General features: G+C 38.0%; 1 protein-coding gene across 2 annotated transcripts; it reads left to right on the top strand.

The window, feature by feature from the left end:
- The first annotated feature begins 73 nt into the window (after window positions 1–73).
- On the top strand, window positions 74–13,543 carry LOC137198425 (cilia- and flagella-associated protein 69-like). Of its 2 annotated transcripts, none has more exons than XM_067612272.1 (23): window positions 74–541; window positions 2,368–2,427; window positions 2,526–2,591; window positions 2,945–3,054; window positions 3,152–3,228; window positions 3,333–3,488; window positions 4,037–4,189; window positions 4,459–4,636; window positions 5,711–5,834; window positions 5,982–6,030; window positions 6,133–6,254; window positions 6,342–6,573; window positions 7,594–7,758; window positions 7,864–7,979; window positions 8,218–8,336; window positions 8,926–9,007; window positions 9,113–9,305; window positions 9,776–9,913; window positions 10,725–10,801; window positions 11,253–11,450; window positions 11,602–11,688; window positions 11,793–11,876; window positions 12,839–13,543. In XM_067612272.1, the coding sequence occupies exons 1-23, from the start codon at window positions 455–457 to the stop codon at window positions 13,001–13,003; spliced, it is 2,838 nt and encodes a 945-aa protein (XP_067468373.1). In that variant the 5' UTR covers window positions 74–454; the 3' UTR covers window positions 13,004–13,543. The 2 variants fall into 2 exon arrangements, with proteins under 2 accessions (XP_067468373.1, XP_067468375.1); XM_067612274.1 differs by having other exon boundaries at window positions 75–541; window positions 3,333–3,431.
- The last annotated feature ends 4,384 nt before the right edge of the window (window positions 13,544–17,927 follow it).

The raw sequence follows: 17,927 nt of genomic DNA, 5'->3' as shown, positions 1-17,927 counted from the left end.
TAGAGTAGGGCGGGTCATGTCTTCGCCATCCTAGGAAAAAAGGGCTTCGTGCACTGCTGAGTTTTGAGCTCCGCTACGCTCCGTAATACGCGGTAACCATAGCAACGGTAGTACGCCGGCAACATAAAAGGGGCAAAGAGGGAGAGAAACGTTAATTTCAGACGGTTTTCAACAGAGATTTGATGCGAAAAACAACTTAAATTGAAGTTAAGTTTCTGTTTGGGTTAGCTCGTTGTTATTAGTTGACTTGGTCCTAAACTTGGACCTATTTATGATGTTTTAAACTAACTTGTGTTAATGATCTAAAAGTGACATATCGGTGTTTTAACGTTAGCCAAACCAACTGAAGTCAAAATGCGTCGTGAAGCGAAATTTAAACGAACCGACCATGTTTAACAGCTAAACCTGCGGCTAAAGTAAGAATTTAAAGCCAGAAGTTCATCGAAATTTGCAAATGGATTCAGGCAAAGTTGTGCACAGAAGAAAACTGGACATTCCTGCAATCAGATCGAGAGCACCAGACAAGAACCAGCATATTCAGGTAAATAGTTTGTGTGTTTGCGTGTTTACATACTAAGTATACTGTTGAGGTGCCTTCTAATTTTCAGATAAACAACTCCCCGTTTATCTCATAATAATATCAATGACTAAGATTAAGACAAACAGACTAAAATAAATAAATCAACAACTAAAAAATATTGATGCTGTTGAAGGTCTTTTACATTAGTGATGTTTGTAAAAAAAGAAAAAAAGCTCTTATTTTCGACTGAAAAATACACAAAATGTTTTTCTATTAAGGAAAAAAAACTCACAATATATGTAATTGTACAGAATTTGGGCAAAATTGCATCAGGGCCCCTAATACAATTACAATTACTATAATAATATAATAATATTCTTTGGGAAAATGCACGACTAAAACACTATCAATTGAAATAAAACTGACCATAACGCAGACCCTACATTATTCTTATCACTCTGTCTTGTGGAGGGAGCCCTGTCAAAATCAGATTCTTTAATACATTTGTAATTTCAGTTGATATTCAGCTTATACTGTATATTGTATAAAAAATGTGTAATGAATGAATGACCTCAAATTAATGCACAGATGGTTCAATCTCCTTTTGAGACAATTATTCAGCAAGTAAACAGCACCTTGTGTATACAACTTGTGTCTATAAACACACCAGGGGGACTAAAGGCTTTAATAAAGGAAAAAGAAACAATTACATAATAATATCTTGTAAAGCTTACAGGAGTTATACGTTTTAACATCTTTTTTGTTTGTACATTCAGATATTGAAGAAATGTATTGTTTGATATGGAAAAGAAAGACTAGGGCAGCACTCCAAATTGACTTTTTTAATTGCCACATTTACACATAAACACATAAAAGCTTTTACACATAAAAGATATTTCTTTGACTTTGTTAGTCAGAGAAAACGTATGCAGCAATAGCCAAACTCTTTCCCCACAAATGTCTTCTATAAATATGATGAGGCAGAGGGTGTAGTTATGATGTCTTGTCGAAAAAGGGGCAGACAGCTAATCCATGACCAGGTGTCTACCATAAGACTGTCATAAGGTGCCATGTGTAGTTTGATGTATTCACTGTACTTGATGGGAACTTTAAGGGAGTGGGGGGTTTTTGGATGCCAGCAGGGATCACCCTGTCATATGTCAAAATACTCAATTATGTAAAGGGTACGTTATACAAGCATAATTATACTTATAATTGATATTGTAAACAAGTTACAGTTTAAACTTTTGTTAAAATAGATGAGACCCATGACACCACATTTTATCATAGAAAAATACTATTTGACTGCACTGTTTACATACTATAGTGATAATGTTTGCAATTATAAATATTCTTACAATTTCTCAAAGCAGTCAATAGGGTTGTTACAATCACAGAAAGTGTACTGAAACTGGAGAATCTCCATTTTTGTATGAGAATATCATTTCTAATGTCAAACTGGCAACAAAATAAATAACTAATTTATCTCAGGTGTGTCTGCTACTGCATTTATACCAAGATTCTTGTAAAAATGCATATTGATAAACATTGAGGAACAATACTGGATTATAGGTATTGGCTTAAAAAAGAAAACGATGATTCTGTGGACTATCTTTTATCTCTTTCTCCTATAACTGACTATGGGTCTCGAAGTCAACTGAACTGTTAAATATTATAAGACAAGCCCGAAAATCAATAGCTGAACTTTAGTATTTACCATTTACATGTGACATTAGAGGACATATAAGGAGCTGATAACAGCAGGAAAGACTTAGGAAGCCAAATAGTAGATTTATTTGATGAAGTTTATAAAATAAGCAGGATCACTGGCTGTATTTTCTCAACAGATCAGTGCTAAAGGTCTTGAGCTCAGTAAGGTGATTCGTCTTCTTGAAGATCCTTTGACAGTAAGTTAAAACTTTATTATCATCAGATTTTTTGTTGCATGTCCAATTTTAAGTTATGTTATGTGTCATCATGCTGAATATTCTGTTTTTTACTAAAGACGAACTTGAAGGAGAGGCACCTTTTTGTACTGAAGAAACTACTGAAGAGAAGCCAAAATGGTTTTGTATCCTTTCTTCTGGATTTAATCTTCCAAATTAAGCTGATAGCACAGACCTCCCTTATAATGTCTCTCTGGTGTCATATACTGCTGCAGATTGTCAAATCTTCCTCACTACTGTCCCCCCGGTACCGTGATGGAAATAGATTTGCTCTTATGCAACCTGAACACAGAGCTCAACGTGATTCCCAAGGCTCTAATTTACTGCTGTATCGCTGTGTCAGTCAGCATTTTCCCTGTTCAGAAATAACCTCAGGTATCACGATGGCTCTTTGCCCCATCACTTCCCTTCCCTCACTGGGATTTAATCTCATTATGAGCAAACACCAAAATGTTAAAACTTCTTAAACTATTTCAAGCTGTTGAGGGAGCTGAAAGGCGTCGCCAAAATCATTAACATCTGTGCTGAGAAAGTGAAGGATCATCCTGAATATGTGCCCGTTTTGTGTGAGGCACTTAAAATTTGTGGGTAAGGGTCTCAAATATTTTAATTGTACAAAGAAAATACTTTTTTTTTTCTTGTGATATTATCTGAACATGATAGTGTTGCTCTGCTTTCATCTCAGGCTTCCCTTCCTGAAGGAGAAGGCATCTGATGAGCTGAACTACGCTCAGGACGTCACAGAGTTCCTCTGTCACATGGGTACACAAATCACTTATTAAAGCATGTAATAGCCCTTTAAAGGAAGTTCTTTAAACAGGAGTGACTTTGAGAGGCAACTCTGACAGGTGTGTTTTTCTTGGCAGGGCGTCTGATGAGAGTATCAGATGCTGAAGTGAGGCAGCAGCTAGTTGAATCTGTGAAATCGTTCTACAGCTGTGTGGCTCCTAAACAGCTGCTCGATGGTACGGACCGTCCCGCCAAGACAAAACCTTGGACTTTCCACTCTAGACTTTCACTAAGTGAGGCTCTCTCATGGCTTCTGTGGTGGCATAGTTCTGTTTCTTCTATTCTTTTCTTTTCTTTTCTTTTCTTTTCTTGAGTTTAACTGATACATCACAAAGCTGATGTTATTAATATTGGCTTAAATGACTCACAAATATAATTGTCAAAGTCATTATTCAAACAACTTGCCTACTGTATGCATCTTTGTCCATTACTGACACAGTTTTGTATGCATAAAAATTAATATTGGCTGATACATTTTAATACATTTTTAACAGATACATATACTTGCACTGGTTCCAGATATCCACCATCAGTTAGGCTCAAATTTTTATATCTTTTGTATTTATTTTCTTTCATATTTTCACTGTTTTTCTTTCCTTTTATTACTGTTGTATCACTTTTAGTTATCTGTGTTGTTCTTGTTCATTAATTTCCTATCAAGAGGCTTTTTATTTTCCTCTTGTGTCTTCTTTTATTTGTTTGTTTTATTTCCTTCTTGCATTTAACATCTTAAATCTATTTATTTTACTATATATTATTTTTTTAAACTCTGTTTCTGAAGGGCTCCAGCCGACCTCTCCGGGCTACAGGCTGCAGCTGCTGGAGCGCAGTGACCTAGCTAAGACGCTGCTCCTCTCCATGGCCGCTCTGGAGAACCAGCCCGCCATCAAGCTGCAGCTCCTGCAGACACTTAAGATCCTCTCCAGCTCCTCTGGTCAATACTGTTTTTATTCTGGATCCGTGGAGGGAGGGTAGTAGGAGATCAGTCAGACATGTCAATCTGACAGATGACCTCCTTCATTAGATAAAGTAGCCAGCCCTCAAGAGCATAAATCATCTCATTACCAAATAACAATCAGGCAAACAATCAAAACAGTGATTTTAAGTGTCCTTGTGTCAATGTCAACAGGTCAATGGCTTGTTTTGTTGTTTTTTTTTACATTAATCACATCTCTTTAATTGTATTTCATTTTACAAACGTAGATATGAACTGTGCTTTAATGCTGAGTGCACAGGGAGCAGAGACCATCTGTCTCCACATGAACGAACACGACCCGTCCGGTGAGGTCCTGTTCCACTCCTCCGAAATCCTCTGGAACCTGCTGGAGAGAGGCGGCAAGGACGAGGTCACCGCTCAGCTCAGCAGCATCGAGTGTGTCGTGTATGTGTCTCGTGGTTTTAAGATGTTTTCACACGTGGCAGATGAGGGTAACATGCCAACCTAAGTGTTCAATTTCACCTCCAGACATGTTTTAAGACACATAGAAATATGCTGCTTGGAATAATAATTTATGTCTAGTGTGGTTTTTCCACATGTCTGCTTTAAAATGACATACTGTATATACTCCTTCTCCCTCATTAAATCCAAACGTTTGACTGCTGGACACAAGATGTCTCCTACTTCCATTCTCAAAAAAGTCCACTCTTAGTGTTTGTGTGTTTGTGTGAAAACAGCCTTTTAGTGTTGAACTCTGCACATGTATCATTCTGCACAGTGAAGCTCAAACATCTAAGAGAAGTAATAAAAACACATTTTTGAGGCAGGGGGACTTTAAATTCATATTTTCATTCATTCGTTCGTTTCTGAAATGCCAATTATTCCCTTTTTGAGAACTAATTCTGACATTTATGTGATCCTAAAATGTAAATTTCCTTTATAGGGGCACACTACTGATTTTACACATGAAGTTCAGTTTACTTGTCATAAGGAGTACTGCTCAGCCTGAAAACAGTTTTGTAACATCTTCAGTTTTAGAACATATATATGATGTCATGTCGGGATTATATTAGATTGGGTTTGAGACTTAAAGTTTCCAACAGAGAGCCATTGATATAAACTGGAGGTTTTAAGAAGAAGTGGTTAGTTTTAAAGGCAGGGAGGGTCTAATAAAAGTTGCGGTCTAGTTGCATTATGGGGATTGTAGGATCCAGTTTATATCCAGTTTTTGGAGTTTTATCCATACTTGGGACTAAAAATCTGGATGTTTTATGCCCGACTGCATCGATTTTGATAATTCCTTTTTTTTTTTTTTTTTGTTTGATGTGCCTCTTGTGAGCCCCCAAACTTTACGGAAGTGCAACACTAAATCACCGGAGTTCCCCTTTAAGAGCTTTAAGATCAATCAAGAATAAATGACCTTCCATCCTTGTTAAATCACAATGTTAAATCATCTTGTGCTCTCATTTTGAACAAATGGATATTAAATCTTTCACTTTCTGTTCATTTGTATCTTAGCTCTCTGAAAGAAGCGTTTTTTCACCAGCTGCTGAACGGTTTCCGACATTCTGACTTCCAACTCAGAAATGATCTGCTTGTGATCACAACTCTCATCACTGAAAATCCCAACTCTCTGCTCATTGTGAGTACAGGACAGAGAATTAAATGATGAAATGTATGATGGAAACATTATGCAGATAATATTCTCAATCACATAATTGTCGGTATGTTATAAGCTGTGTAAAATGTGCTGCTACAGTTTGTTTGACATCATGTTTCTGATTTCCAGGAGAGCTTATTTGCCAAACAGCTCATGGGTTTTATCACATTTCCAGAGTGTAAGACAACTCTTTCCTTATACATTTTAGTTTAGTTTTTACATATATGAGTACTACAACAGCAGCTTTCATGATAACAACTTTTCTTCATTTATATTTTAGTGAAAAGTCACAACCCTTTGGTCCGTGACCTCAAGCTCACCTACAATAACGAGGACTTGAAGATGAAGAAGTTGCTTTTGAATCTGTTGGTTTTAATGTCAAAGGACATTGCTGCTCTTCAGGTCAGTCACAGTGATTTTGTGAATGTTTATAAATGTAGTGATAAATCTAAATGTATTGAATGTATTCTCCATGTTTTCCTCTCCTAGCTTTATAAAGAGGAACAAGTCATGCTGGCTCTGCTGACACTCATAAAGCCACCGGCTGCCTCTCCAGAGCGCAGGCCAGGTTTGCGTCACTGGTCCTCCAGCCAGCAGGAAGAGCTGCAGCTGCAGGCGCTGGCTGTCCTCGCCACCGTTGCTCCTCTCATGGTGGACGAATACGTGTTGTGTCAGGGAAACGCGTGTTTGCTGCTCCTGCTGGACTGGTGCGTCGGGCAAGGTGAGAGAGCAGCAATAAATTGGGTGAGACAAATAAGAGGCTAAAGAGAGTCTGTCCTGTATCTGAAAGGTCAGAGGTCAAACAGCAACATTCATGTGTCCTATCAGAGTGCCCTTGAGCAAAACACTGAGTCCCTGCTTACTTACTGTAAGACACTGTGGATCATGTAAAAGCCAAAAACCATGCAAAATGCTTAGAACTGATTCTTTAATAAACATTTCAACAGTGTTTACACTTCAACAGACACTTGAAAGTGCTTCAACTGAGACTTCAACCGCTTTAAGTGCTTCAGCTGCAACTCGCATATTTACATTCAGGGGCTCTGCTGGAATATCTTTGCATGATTTACAGTTCAAAAAACGCCTTATTTATCCTATACTGGCTCTTTATGCAGCCCCTCAGTTCAGCCTCTGTCTGAAACAGGCCGTTTTAGCTCCTGTCAAGGCCCCCATGAGCCCATTCTGCCCTGATTGGTTTTGGCGGATCCAGAGGCTACTTAAACAAACAGTAGTAGTCAGATTTCTCTTTATTTCCCATTCTTTACTTGAAATATAAACCTCTTAAATACATTCATACATGTTTGAACCCAAATCCAAAACATACAAGTAGCAATGCGAACAACCCAGGGAACGGACGGCCTTTGGTGGGCATGTGTGAACAATCTGACGTTGTCACGAGAGGGAAATAGAAGTAACTTTACAAACCTTCAGAGCAGGCTGTAGCCCTGACTTTTGACTTGCAGGGAGCATTTTTACATATGTTCACCTCAAGTTTTGACTTTGATTATCATCAAGACAAATGACATTATAACACTATGTAAATGACAGAAAATCACAAAAAGCATAATATGTCCCCTTTAACATTTAAAGACATTTTAACTTGTTTACAGTGTTTGCATCTGCAGTTTTCCGCACAAGTGAGCACACTTAATTTAGCCTTGTGTGGTTTCCAGTAATGTCCAACCAACCAATCACGCCACAGTTAAAGAGTACACTTATTATCCTTCCTCCTTTCTTCCAGATGCTTACTTTGGTCAGGGTCACAGTTTCCATGGCACCGGAGGGAGAGGCAGTAAGAAGGCTCACATGCGGCACTGCGTCAGAGTGTTGAGATCTATGACGTCTCTGGGTGACGAGTCAGTCAACCAGGATCTGTGTGATCAAGGAACCATCAACCAGCTTCTGGGTAACTTAAATGAGAACTTGAGTTACTGATTGCATAGTGCTCAAAATCAGCAGAAACTCATCATTTTACTTCATAAATGTATAAAATACTGTCGGGTTTTCTCAGGGATTTTGATGCAGATGGAAGCGAGTCCTGACGAGGAGGATGCCATCAGCCTGGAGATGAAGTCTGATATTCAGCTGATCCTTTCAGCGCTGTGTGAGACCAACATGCACAGAAAGGTACAGAAGAGCTAAGATAATGACCCTGATAGTCTGTCCTGTATGTGTAAATTACAGAAGTCAAAACACATTTGAATGAGTGCAACATTTTTTCTTTAGCACTGCAGGTATTAAAACCAAATGTTGTTACTTATTATTAATCCTATATTTTATCTAGTCAGTCTGCACCTCTGAATACTAATATGCTCTCCATTCAGAGCAATTTCTAAACACACGGTATGTCTTTGTTGAACCACAGGAGCTATTTGGATCAGAGGGAGTTGAGATGGCAGTTCACTTCCTGAAGAAAGGCTCCGACAAGTTTTACAGCGGTCTGGGACACAACAAGCTCGTCCTCTCCACTGTGGACTGTGTGTGGTCAGTTCAGCGAAACCACAGCTCGCTTTGATAGATTAAACCGTCAGAAACATAACAACAAAGACTTCAGTTACACTCTCTGTTAGGCCTCTTTCCTTTGGAGGATTCAGCTGCTCAGTTGGGACACAATCTGATTAAAATCTTTCTGTATTTCCAAAATCATTCCCTCACTCATCCACTACTCTTTGTATAACAGACACTCAGTAGTTTACTCTATAGTGAGCGGTAAACTGAGATTTCAGACACTGAATCATCTTCAATTGGCGTCATCACTGACATGTGTAGAGTGGCACGATTGTATTGTATTGAGGGTTTGTTTATCTTTGGGATTTTTTCATTCTGTTGTGGGAATTTTTGAGGGCATTATACAGTGGATAACTCAGAATTTGGATACTGAAATAAAATGTGGGACAGTAAATATAATTTAGTGCAATGTATAATAAATACAGAGTGATTTTGGACACAGTCTTGGTTCTATAGCCCAAAACACATGAATTTAAGAACTCTGTAACTCTGTGGTTGTTCACAGGAGAGACAAGCGTTCACACTGCTGAGAAAGTTTCAGTCAATGTGTTTTGTGTCCCGTCAGGTCCTGTATTGTCGGCTGCTACACCACAGAAGATTACTTTCTGGCTAAAGATGGGGCGTTTCTTCTGCTTGAATTACTCAGTGTAAGTAGCTGATTTCCATTGACTGAAACTCACCTTAAGTTACTCTTGTGGTTTAAAGAGTGTTATACTTTATTACAACTTTGTTCCGCTACGTCTCTCTCTCAGTCGAGCCCCAGATGTGTGCACGGCATCGTCCTCGCCACCCTGCTGGAATTATGCGACAACACAAACACTCTGTCTCACATCCTGACCTGGAGGGACGACGGCGGTCAGACGGCTCCGAGACTCCTGCTGCAACTATGGAGAGAGGAGGAGGCAGAGCTGGGCGTCAGTCGAAGCCAAAACGGAGAGATCGCAGGTCAGTCTGCAGCTAAAGATCCGAAGTACGTTAATATTTACTGCTTTTGGCAGTTATATTTATCCAGAGCATCAAGTCAAGTAGTCGTCATCAGATCCAGTGTTTAGTTTAACATCAGTGCACAGAAGTAAATGCAACTCCTGAACTAACAAGTTTAACTTGAATTTGATAATAAACCTTTTGGGTTGTAGCAAGTGTAGGACAAAATGTTAAGTGTTAAAAAACCTTAAATCATAGCAGCAGGTAAAACAAAAAACTGAGCTGGTGGTTTCCTGTAGGACAGTCTTGTATTTAGAAACATTAAATAAAGAGAAACGGATCCAGATCTTGTCATCACTGATCAACTCTGTTTGTTAAAATCTAAAAGCTTTAAAGCTGCACTGCTGTTCTTTTCTTCTGTACAACATTCATATCTCATATTTATAAATCTTCCGCTCTTATTTTCTGCTTTTTCCACTTTTGACCTTAAGATCCCAAAAAGCCCACCCTCAGTCCTCACCAGCAGGAAGACACCCAGCTGTCATTTCCTGCTAGCACGGCGAGTGCAGCAGTGCTGGAGATGACGGAGAACCTGCGGTCAAAGATTTACGCCATCTTCTGCAAACTTGGTAAAGCTGAACCTGAGGAATCAGACTAGACCATGTTCAAGCTTTACTTAACAGAAAACGCATATTTCAGATCAAATAATAAATACAGTGTCACTTATTTGAACAATACATCTGCATCTGTAAATATATAATTATGCTGTTTTTTAAGATCATGTAGCCTAAACTCTGTAGTCCTAGATTGCTGTAGATTTACTAAAATGTAACTTTCACTTTTATAACACGTAGAGCCTCATTTTAGCCTAGTATCTCTAGAGTAGGGTTGCAACTACCGATTATTTTCATTATCGAACCAGCTGTCGATTATTTTCTGGATTCATTGGTTTGTTGTTTGGGCCATAAAATGTCAGAAAATTGTGAAATTGTGTTGAACACTGTTTCCCAAGTTGACGTCTTCAAATGTCTTGTTTTGTTTCAACCAACAGTCCACAACCCAAAAATATTCAATTTACTATCATAGAAAACTAAAGAAACCAGAAAATATTCACATTAAGAAGCTGGAACAAGATAATTTGGACCTTTTTTCTGAAAAAATGATTCAAAAAGATTAATTAATTATCAAAATAGTTGGCAATTAATTAATTAATCGACCAATCGTTGTAGCTCTACTGTGGAGTTTAGATCAATCTTTTAGTACTTGCATGGTCAACTCAAGTGATTCATGATCATTTAAACTCTCAAATACCCAAACATGAAATATTGTAATGATGTATAAAGGAAAGGATGACAGTCGAGGCTACTTAAAATTAGCATTATAGTAAATTTCCAAATAGTGATATCTGCTGTCAAATCTGATTATTTGTTACTTTTGCAGGTTTTCAGGACCTTCCTGGATTGAAGATAAAAGATTATGTGACCTTGAGCATCGTCAAAAGATATCTGGACTTCAAGGTAGAAGTTTTTTTGTTCATTGAGTAAAGAGGTTGATGAAGTGATGAAATAAGATGTTTTCTTATAAAGCTGCTGTGTGTTTAATTTGAAAATATTCTACTTTGGTGCCCCTCAGTGGAAGTATAAGAAAAGACTTGAGGACACTGAGATAAATAAGATGAAGGAACACCACAGATTAACAGACTCATCTTCTATCAGATTAATTACAAAGATACTGTAATTACATACATATAGAAGCCTCAATTTTAATATGAGCTGAAAGGTAGTTTCTGTATAGCTTTAAGAAGTAAAAGAAGTCAAATACAGATGTCAGTGTCTTTAAACTCTAAAATTCTCAACAAATCCTTTACAAATGTGATAAAATGTCACTTTAATACAGTTTAGAAAGACCTCAGAGTTTCAGATGATAAAATAAAAACACTGAAACATTCGTTGTGTTGTGTTGCTGCAGGTCGGGGAGGTGTTGGACGAGATCAGCGGGGAACTGAGCGTGGACGGCGTGAGGCCGGTCACCCCTGATGAGGAGGCTCTGAGCAACATGTGTAAGATCGCAGAGGACACGGCGAGGAAGGTCGCAGCGGAGCAAAGCAGCATCCTGGAGCAACTGGAGAAGGAGGACGTCAGCGAGGAGGAGCTCATGTACACAGAGGTGCTGATATTTTAGTTTAAAGATTGTTTTCCTTTGATTAACAATTTTTCACTGACAGTAATTTGTCTGTGAGACTTAAATTAATTAATATAGGAACAGCAGACATCTTATTTTCATGAACTGACTGTTTTTTTGCATCTTTGTATTGCAGATAAAGTCTCACTGGAAGCAAAAGGAGCTTATGGCCAAGTCATGGGACCATTATGTCTCCAAGACCTCAAACTATGAGATCCTGAAGGTTTTATCATCCTTCTTACATCCTCAGATATTTCAACAAATCATCCGTCATCTTACAACAACTGTCACTTTTATCCTGTTTTTCTTTTTTTTTTTTGTATACAGGAAGTAAAAGCACAGAGGGAGAAATATATTGAGTCGTCCAGAAACAAACCAAAGCATAAAGACGCTGCACTCCATCCTGCAGAGGTCTCTCACAAACACACAACATTTATCTGATTTCACAGATTTTATGAGTATTACACTGAAAACTGTCAGTCATTCAGCTATAAAAGATAAAAACCTGCAGTTTGTTCAGCAGGTGGATGAATCAGTTTTCGTGACAGGTTTCCTCAGCATAAGTAAAGTGTGACTTTTATTTACCTCCACTGGCAAACAGTGTATTAATTCTACATAATTCTGTCACAAAACACAACCTTGCAGAATGGTTATTGAAACTGATGTAAACAGTCAATTTGAACAATTAAGAGCAGTAAAGTATCTGATTAGAGCAGAGATACGATAGAAACATCCAGGACAGACATCACATGTGGCATTTGATTTTATTGCTTATGAATTGGTGTTTTTATTGTGCAGTTTGTGGTAGTTGGGAGTCATTAGTAGATTAATCAGCTAATCGATCAGTCGATGAATGGATCCCCTAGTTACAGCTTCTCAAATCTGAGAATTTCCTGTTATCCCTTATAATATATTAAACTGAGTATGTTTGGACTGTTGATCAGATTAAACAAGGCATTTGTTGACGTCACCTTAGACACGATGAAACTGTTGTGGACAAGTTTCACTATTTTCTTATTTTCTTATTTTTTTATTAATTTTATTAATCGATAATGAAAATTATTGTTTGTTGCAGCCCTACTCTATAATCATTAGTCCAGAGCAGAAAAAATGTTTAAAGCCAGAAAATTCTGCACAGGAAGTAATTATAATTGTAGAAGTAATTATATAATCAGCAATATGGTCATTTTTGTATTTAGGCAGCAGAAATTGTTCTTATTTCTACTGAAACCTCTTATAGCTTCAGTTATTTCAAATGTATTTCTAAAACTCTTAGTATAAACACACTCATATCAAAGACAAATGCAGAACAACAACAGGATGTACCAACTGACTGATGACTGTTCATGTTCTTGTTTTGCTGTGTGTTTCAGCATTTCATCGGGAAGGTGTTGGCAGTGGAGAGGACGGAAGCTGAGGGGCCTGCAGGAGTGAAGCTGACGCTGGCCAGAGCTCCCATCAAGGCAGCAGCTGAGGAAGAAGAGCAGCCCATAACACGAGCCCCCGAATACTTCAGCACTGTGTCTGTAAAACACTGACGTCAGGAACTATACTGGCTTAATGCAATCCCTTTATATAATTACTGCTCCTTTAGTTTATAGTTTTTTGTAATGAACATCCATAACAGACCAAACTTTATACTGGATTTACATGTTTATTATGAATCGTTGTTTATTTCTTGTAGACAATATATGTCCAGTGTCTATAGATACTGAAGTGACTGTGGCAGCAAATGCAGACATGAGGTCACTACATGCGCACAATCAGCACCTTGTAGTCTAGTACACCCCACACACACACACACACACACTCACACACACACAGCTGCAGTAAACTAGTTGCCTTAACATGTCTTATTTGAGTCTCTGATGCACAGAACAACTGTTAAAATTTTATGTAAAGTAAACAAATGAAATACCAGAAGAGTAACATGAAAGTTTTTTTTCAGATGGGATTTTAGAAGAAAAGTTTGTATATAAATAATTGTATTTGTAATCAAAAACACACTGCTGCTTCACCTTTATATTCCACAATATTCTGATTAAACATATAATCACAGCGTTGTTTCTATCCATTAATTCTCTGTTGTCTTCCATTTATATAACCAACATAAGCAGAGAGACCCTGAACAAACACTGTGGCATCGTGGTAACAAAGGCCTTACGTAACATCAGAATAACAACTATGCTAAATTACTTTAAATATGAAAAAGTCTAATCGTTTCCAGTAAAGGATAAAGGTTCTTATGAAAGCTTGTTGTACAGTATTTGTCAGCTGCATCTTTCAAAGGCTCCATTCAGGACAGTTTTTATAAAGTACTTTCTCTTCAGTGTTTTTGGGTTACATAAGTCACTGCAGCGCATTAACACACTTGTTCTTTCAAGCGTGCAACATGCTGCACGGAGCCACTTCTTCTTCTTCTTCTGCTCTCTCTGCTCTGCTCTGCTCTGCTCTCACCCATTTTGCTGGCTGGATGACCAAATCATCTCTGACAGGCAGGCCGAGGCTTTTCATGCACCATTGTGAATGAGTGTGTGTGTGTATGTGAATGAGTGTGTGTGTATGAGTGTGTGTGTGAGTTGAGCCCGTTGAGCCCGTCACACAGGACTGGGATGTTCACACTGTACAAAAGAGACGGGGGACACACAGGAGCCTCTTCAGTGCGACAGGCTGCCGCTGTTTGTTCAGGCTTCACATGCTGTCGGTCTGCGGACGCTGAGCTGCTGCCGCCCGTCGATGAAGGTGAACCTGCTCCTGCTTTTGGATCCCTGCTGGGTCGACGCCTGTTGACTTCAAACTGTGAGACACACTTTGTTTTGACTTCAGTCTGGTTGACGTAGAAACTCTTTTGTGCTTATGAGTTATTTCTACTTTACTTTTTTTTAAACCGAATGAATTAAAGCAGAGAACATTTTCAGGTTTCAACAGTGAAATGAAATGTCAGTTTTACAACAACTCTTGCTTCACTTGTGACAAATTGTCCCAGAATGGTAGTTTTGTTTTAAAAATGATTTGAAAATGGTTGTGATATCAGCTGGACAAACATTAACACAACAAATCAAAGAAGTATTTTAATTGTCACAGTAGATTCAACACTCAAAGTTCAGGTGTCAAAAGGGTGTGAGAGTATTTAATAACTTGAATATTAGTCAGTGAGATGAAAAGAGATGGTTAAAAAGTGTCTGTTTTGAAGAGGATGCATCTCTAAAAGCAGAGTACAATACAACACTAAACACATTGTTCTCTCTGATGTAGCTTAATTGTTCCTGATTGTCTTTTTTCAGACAAGTGGTTTCTATTCTGGTTGCCAAGTTCTTCCCAAATGGTCACAAGAGAAATTTTGGGGAGATGATGAGAAGATGAGATGATAAATAAGATAGAGAAGAAGAAAATATATATTTCTGATACACAAAAATATGTTTTTTATCACTTGTTTTTCATCGATTATGTAGTTTTACCTCATCATAACTCCAAAAATCATTCAAATGAAACTGAGGAGGGTTTGAAGTGTTCACGGCTCACTGAAGTATACAACTTGTGTCAAAGGGTTTACAAGTAGACACTTGTTTTGTCTGTTTTTTTCAGACTTGACCAAATTAAAGAAACATACCCACAAATAGATCAGTAATTTCAGAGCTGAAATCTTGGAAACTTCTAGAGGAGTGTTGTTGTTTTTCAGGAAGGTCGTTGGCTCGTCTGAGAAGCTCCAGCAGCAGAAATGATCATCAGACTGGGAAGACTGACGCCGGGATACTTCCGTCTCCTGCAGGTTGGTGTCTGCTGGTGATTCTCAGTGACACAACAAATTATTAATCACAGCTAATAAATAGCAGGAAAACATTTGAGTAGTTCCATCAAAGTAAACTTATAAAGATGTATTCATCTTTTTCTCACAGAGGAGATAAATCCACTTAATTAGATCAGAACTCTGCATTAATACTCAACAGATATTGTATAGAAACACTTTAGATTGAAGAATTACGGCAATATACAGCATTTAAATTAATATTTTACAAAGAGCTGACGGAGCTGATCTCAGCAGGTCACATTATGTAACATGTTCAGACTCATCTTGCACGTAAGAGGCTGCATGAAGTAGAAATGTTATGAAAATGATCATTTATCGCATCTTAATTCAAAGATTTTGAGTTTTTATCTCACTTGTTTTATTTATCAGCAACTGAAAAATAACATGTTGACGTTTATTTCATTTCATTACATGTTTTATTTGTTAATATAGAGAATACATTAAGTGACCCTTTAAAAAATATTTATTTAGTTTGTAGAATTTTTTGTCATTGTGATGAAAACTGGTGCAGACACAGTTTTTATCTCGTGTATCGTGTCTCCAGGTCAGATCTTTGTTGGTGCTTTGTTGTCTGCCAACGTCTCTTTTTAAAATGACCAGCAGGGGATGCCAAAGTTGCAAATTTGAGATTTTACTCAGCGTGGCTTCAAGATCATGAGAGCTGTGTGGTCCGTTTCATAGTGAATGAATGAATGAAACCAACAGACTGAAGACAGACAGAAACATTGTCTGAATGTTGCAGAACAATGAACAGAGATGAGATTGATGTGACTGATGGGCTCCATAAAAGAGCAACAATAGTTCACAGTGAGTTAATACAAATCTTTGTACTCAACTGAGCAAAATTATTCAAATTAAGCACAATGATTCATAATGTCCACCTTTAATAACTTCTTGGCTTAAAGGATTTGATTTGTGATTTTCTGTATTTTTGTTATTGTCAACAAATCTGATGTGCAGAGAAAAGTCCTGCATTCAAAATCTTACTTCAGTAAAAGTACTTAAAGTGTTGTCAGCAAAATGTAATTAAAGTATAAAAAGTAAAAGTACTCATATTGCAAAATGGCCCAATTTAGAGTTTTATATTTAAATGTAAGGTAGAGCTAATTTTAACACCTTATACTGTTAAATAATCTAATCTATAATGATGCATCTATAATAAACTCATTGTATGTTTTATGTATAAAATATTGTTCTGCAAAGTAACTAGATGTGAAATAAATGTAGTGTAGTAAAAAGTACAATATTTCCTTCTGAAATGTAGTGAAGTAGGGGTATAAAGTATCACAGAATGGAAATACTCAAACTCCTCTGTGCTGTAGAAAACCTCTTGCCTTTGTACTACATTATAAATTATAAAAGTCTCAAAGAACTTAAAGTACTTGAGGTTGTGATATGTAGCCTAAAAGGCTGCTGTAAACAGAACCGCTTTCCCACACATGCTCAGTGGCCTCCGCCTGACACAGAACTACTCTCTGGAGACTGAACACATGATCGCCGTTATTAGTCTTTTGAGACTTTTATAAACAAACTACAGTGACCTTTTCTATCAGGGGTGAAGGAACATGTCAGCCAGTGCAACTCTGAGGCTCACTGATGTGTTTTAAAGCCACCTTGTGTAGAATTTGATCATTTCAAACTTTATTGCCCAACAGTGGTAGTTTGAAATATGACACTGTGGCGCCACCGTCACTATCACAAACCGCCACCTCTGGATCTGACCTGAGAACATTAACATCAACAAAAGAAATTAACGCCATCAGGATCATTTGAAACACGTTATAATAAAACAAACCCTTTCACTTAGTGGTTTAAATGTAAAAAACATTGTGTGTGTGTCCACCTGTGTGCAGAGGCAGGTCTCAGGTGAGGTCCGGATGCAGCCGCAGAACAGTCTCATCGATCCCATCGCCATGACGATGGCCACAGTGGGGACGTGCGTGTCTCTGTACAGCGCCAGGCAGATGGCAGAGAGGGTCCATCTGAAACAACCAAACGCCTGAGATCGACGACGACGGATACTCAGCAGCAGGCCGCCGCCGCCGCCGGGCAGAGCAGCTCTGCGGGTGACAGATTGTTTGTTCGTGAATGTTGGAGATGATCAATGTCTGAGGACGTTGAGAGAGTTCGTGTGTTTGTGGTGTTACTTGAAGGAAAACCTGAAGTGTCACAGAAGGAAAATGTGAGTCGATGTCGAGTTCACAACAGGAAGATTTGTCTCTGGTGTTAAAACCTTTTTTTCCCTCAATGACCAGATTCATAAGCAAATATAGGTTAAGCAAGTCTTCAGCTTTAAGAAGGTATATTTCATCAATGATTGTATTCTTACTGCTATAAATGAGCATATCAAACTATTTGTTCACGAGCATCTCAGCAGTACAGTTTGACCTGCAGCCTTTTTTTTGTTCCCTGTACAGTATTTCAGTGTTAAGCTCATTTTCAGACACTGCAACAACCCACAAAAAGGTGGTTTGTTTGATATTAATAATCACAGAAACACTAATATAATATGTACAGAGGAATATCTCACCGTATATTAGTTTACTGTACTTGTACACACTTTTCCTTCAAAGTATTTCAGTTCTGTTTTACGCTTTTAGCACCTTAATGTCTTGAATTCAGATTGTAAATCCTGAAGTAGCATCACCCCGTTG

The sequence above is a fragment of the Thunnus thynnus genome, chromosome 15, assembly GCF_963924715.1.
Source record: "Thunnus thynnus chromosome 15, fThuThy2.1, whole genome shotgun sequence".
Lineage (NCBI taxonomy): Eukaryota > Metazoa > Chordata > Actinopteri > Scombriformes > Scombridae > Thunnus > Thunnus thynnus.
This window is presented reverse-complemented; position numbering and strand designations above follow the sequence as displayed.